Genomic DNA, 4,822 nt, shown 5'->3' with positions numbered 1-4,822 from the left:
GCCCCTCCTGGGGACTCCCTTGTTCTGCTGGGGGACTTCAACGCTCACATGGGCAATGACAGTGAGACCTGGAGGGGTGTGGTTGGGAGGAAAGGCCCCCCTGATCTAAACTCGAGCGGTGTTCTGTTGTTGGACTTCTGTGCTCGTCATGGATTGTCCATAACGAACACTATGAGAGGGGCGGAGCTGTCAACTGACCACTACCTGGTGGTGAGTTGGCTCCGATGGTGGGGGAGGATGCCGGTCAGACCCGGCAGGCCCAAACGTATTGTGAGGGTCTGTTGGGAACGTCTGGCAGAGTCTCATGTTAGGCGGAGCTTTAACTCCCACCTCCGGGAGAACTTCGAACATGTTCCGGGGGAGGCGGGGGACATTGAGAAAGAGTGGGCCATGTTCCGTGCCTCCATTGTTGAGGCAGCTTATCAGAGCTGTGGCCACAAGGTGGTTGGTGCCTGTTGTGGCGGCAACCTTCGAACCCGCTGGCGGTGAGGGATGCCGTCAGGCTGAAGAAGGAGTCCTATTGGGCGTTTTTGGCCTGTGGGACTCCGGCACATGTAGGCAGCCATCTTCTCTATATGGTATGCCTGAAATGCCATGACAGGACAAAAAAACTTAAAAAAAGAAAGTAATCAATAGATGTACATTTACAACTAAATAACTTTTGGACTCAACCCAGTTCAAGATGGCCACCACAGCCAACTGAGTTTAAAAAACATCAAAATGGCTGACTTTTGGAGTCAACCTAATTGTCATGGCCTAATTGATGGCTGCCGTAGCTAGTTAACACCGAAATGGCTCCAACTGAGTGAACTTTAGGAACTTTCAGCTAACATTTGGTGTGGTAGTAGCTGGAAGTCCTTCACAACACATACTTCAAGCACCAACAGATCATAGGACAAATGTTGCATGAGCTTGTCATTCAGCACTCAGCATTCACACTGCATTTTCACAGAAAATGCAATATATCTAGTTTCTTGTTTTAGGATTTTTTTTTCTTTGCTGGTTTTCTTTCCAGCTTTATGACTGTGTGCAGCTCCACATGTTTTACACAAAAAAAAAAAACAAATACAGAATTTAAATAAAGCCAAAGTATTTTTGCAAATCACTGAGCATGCACTGAGTTGTGCTAATATGCAGGACTAAGGCAGACAAAGACCTTTATTTTCCAGACTTTTGGCTGTCGGGACAGAAGTTAAATGTTTGTTCAAAAACCAAATATCTGGGTCACTACATCATAGATCAGCTCTGTGATGATGATGACATATATCGGCAGTGTCGCCTATTGTATGCCCAGGCAAATACTTTGGTGAGAAAAGTTTATATGTGTTCTGATGATGTAAAGATAAGTTTATTCAAAGCTTACTGTACATCTCTCTACACGGCTCCTTAGTGGTGTAAATTTAAAAATAGCTAGCATGCAGAAGCTAAAGGTTGCTTATAATGACTCTTTGAGAATTCTGCTTAAAAAACCCAGGTTCAGTAGCGCAAGTGAGATGTTTTGTAATGCACATATCAGGACATTTCAGGCACTTATGAGAAATTTGATATATAAGTTTATGTGTTGTCTTTGTAGCTCCCAGAATAGTCCTATTGTAATGATGTCACACCCTTCTACTAGTGCACTATGCTACCAGTCATCTTTTTGGAAACACTGGTATGCAAGTCTTTTATAAGTTGTGTATAATTTGTATGTGTGTCTGTAGTATGTGTTTATGGACTGTGAGTCTGTTTAATAAAATCAACAACATGGCACTTAGTGTCAGCACCAACAAGAATAAAAATTAAATCACAGATTGAAATCAGCTCGACTTTAAACCCTCCTGTTCATCCACTGATTTACTGTTATCCTGATGAGGCCAGACTTTCTTTTTTTCTTAATAAAAAGTTCCAGCAATCTAATTCAGTGAAAAGTTAAAGCTAAAAAAAAAAATGTTTCAGAAAATTTCCATAATTGCACTTCCATTGTTTTGTAGCCTGCAGCTATCAGTCATTCTTTATGTATTTTCTTTTGAAAACATTACTTTACATTGGGACATTCTGGATGCAGTAATTAATTTAAAAATTTACCTCCATCTTCAGCTTGTGATTGACGTTTCACTTAAGCCTGTTGGAGCTTCCATGTTGTCCACAGGCTGCATTAACCAACAAACATTTATGTAGAACACTTGGACATACATTCACAATACCCTGGTTTTACACCCATTATTCTAAATTCATTCAGTTTTTGTGTTATCATTGTCAGACTAGGTCTGGGCAGATCCTTGTTTTCTTGTGTAGTCACACTAACAGAATAGTTCAAATTAAAGGCCTGCGTTTCAAGTCAGTTTTTTTTTTTTTTTTTACTAAGATCGTCTTATGACAGGAAATGACAAAAGTGTAGCAGTTTTTGTGAAACCATAAGCTCCTGTGATATTGCGAGATGTAGTGCTCAGAATATGTCAATGTCAGTATCAATTTTATTTATATAGCACATTTAAAACAACAGTAGTTGACCAAAGTGCTTCACAATTTACGCCAACCATCAAACATAGAATGAGATTAAGACAAAATAAATTCAAAACGCAGAAATATGAACAGTAAACAGAAAACAAGTTGAGTTAAAGTATCATGAAAACATAACTCAAACTGCATTAAAAGCCAGTGAAAACAGATGCGTTTTTAAAAGATATTTAAAAAGAGGAAGTGAAGATGCCTGTCTAATGTCAGAGGGCACGTTGTTTTAGAGTTTAGGTGCCACAGCAGAAAAAGCTCGATCTCCTCTGAGCTTCATCCTGGTTTTCAGGACAACCAATAGCAGCTGATCAGATGATCTCAGTACCCGGGAAAGAACAAAAGGCTGAAGCAGGTCAGAGAGATACGATGGTGTAAGTCGTAGGCATTTACAAGTCTTTAAAAGAATTTTAAAATCTATTCTATAACACACAGGGAGCCAGTGAAGGGAGGACAAAACTGTTGAAATGTGCTCAAACCTATGAATATGTGATGTGAATGACTCTCAACCTTAATTTTAGTTCAGTAGCTATAAAATTGAAATCCATCCACAGGTTCATAAAATATTTTGCGAACAGACAAACAGGGTTGACCTCAGTAGTTAATTGTAAAATTTTAAGCAAAGATCTTGTACAATGAGTAGCACTTGGAGCATGTGTTTTAAATTACTCTCAGCTTCTAACACACCTAATTTTAGGTCAATATTTGTAAAATGGGCTGAATTTTCTAAGGTCACTTGGCTGCAGCAGCCATCTTTAATTCCATTGGCTCCAAATGTTATTTAGTTGTAGATGTGCATCCAGTGATTACTTTCTGCAAGTTTTATTAAAATTTGTCCTGTGGTTCATGAGATATTTTGCTAACAGACAGACACACATTCACAGGCAAAAATCTTTTAGCCTTTTGGCAGCAGGCAATAAAATTATAAGCATGAAGAGCACAAACCTTTTTCATCCTTTGACTCTGGTACCTCTGGGTTTTGTCTTTGTTCAGGCCAGTGTGTCCCTGAAGAGGCTCAGGGTGTTTCTGTCACACGAGGAGCTGCAAGAAGACTGTGTGGAACACAAAACATTAGCTGGATGTGAGTTCTCTCTCATGTTGTGTGTTTACAGCCATGGTGGAAAAAAACTGTCAGCCTTTGGGATCTTCCACACCAAGCTGACACTCTGGTGCTGAAAAGGTTAGGAGCATCTGTTGCTCTTGTTCTTCTGATGTGTGAAGAACAATCTGCTTTGTTGAACAAGGAGGAGGATGGCACATCACAGAGCTTCTCTTTTTGTCGTCATCTTCTCCTCCAAAATAAGCTGCACTTTTCCCAAGAACTGCAGGAACCAGTAACATGATTCAGGAGAGCAACTTTGGATGACTTTACTTTAAAACAAAAAATACACACAAAGTAAAAAGTGCTTTATTTTGAATCTATAGTCTTTCTGTTTTCTCTTTAGCCAGTGACTCACTGGGCTGCAACTATTGGAGACTAGTTGATGAAAAGCATTGTGAAAGCATCTCAAAACATTTGCAGGGTTCTCAATTTTCTCACATGAGCATTCAGAGGCTTTCAGTCTTGTCACTTAACTTTTGAATATCCATCCATCCATCCATCCATTCTTTTCCGCTTATCCGGGGTCGGGTATGAATATGTTCAAAAAATTCACATAATAAATATTCTCTCAAAATAGTCAAAGTTGTGGGGTTTGTCTGGAACCCATCTGAATTTAGTTTCTGTTATTTTAGAGTGCTAGAATTGTATTTTGACACCTGCATTCAAGGTCACCATAGGGCTGTAACCCACTGGGCCATGACTGTTGGAGACTAGTTGTTGGTTTAAAATTGCAAGAGAAGAGGCCCCATCATATCCACCTCAGCCCACTTTGTATCCACCACAGCAGCCCACCCATGTTCATAATTTAATCTGCTGGAGTAGAGTTTTAAAATGAGGATAGGCAGGTTTAAACCAGTTTTTTATTAATTAATATTTAGTATTGGTGTGGATTTTAGACATGGACATGGTTTCTAAGGAGAGCCCTTTGCAGGTGTCAATTTTTTTGAAAAGCTCAAAATTAAGGAACAGGACTGCAAACCTTTGCAACTCACTTTGACAAATATGAAGACCCTTGCAAACATTTTGAGTCTCCAACAGTGGCAGTCCTGTGAAATACGGGCTGTAGGAACCAGCTTACACACTGCTGCTCCCTCAGTGCTGAAGATTTTTGTCTACATGTGCAGGCTTAGATTCTGCAGGAGAAACTGATGTTTGCCTCTGTATGTATACGCATGTGTGTATGTACGTGTGTGTGTGAATGTACATACATATATATATATATATATATAT

The 4,822-nt window shown here is 39.8% G+C and overlaps 1 protein-coding gene across 2 annotated transcripts in view; it reads left to right on the top strand.

Moving 5' to 3' along the window:
* Positions 1-4,822, top strand: part of abcc1 (ATP-binding cassette, sub-family C (CFTR/MRP), member 1) — a 63,033-nt gene that overhangs the window by 26,333 nt on the left and 31,878 nt on the right. For both annotated transcript variants that reach the window (XM_017439337.3, XM_017439336.3), the window contains exon 14: positions 3,484-3,571. In XM_017439337.3, the coding sequence (XP_017294826.1) occupies positions 3,484-3,571 (88 nt within the window). The remainder of the gene's footprint in view (positions 1-3,483; positions 3,572-4,822) is intronic.

This window comes from Kryptolebias marmoratus, linkage group LG12, assembly GCF_001649575.2.
Source record: "Kryptolebias marmoratus isolate JLee-2015 linkage group LG12, ASM164957v2, whole genome shotgun sequence".
Taxonomy (NCBI): domain Eukaryota; kingdom Metazoa; phylum Chordata; class Actinopteri; order Cyprinodontiformes; family Rivulidae; genus Kryptolebias; species Kryptolebias marmoratus.
This window is presented reverse-complemented; position numbering and strand designations above follow the sequence as displayed.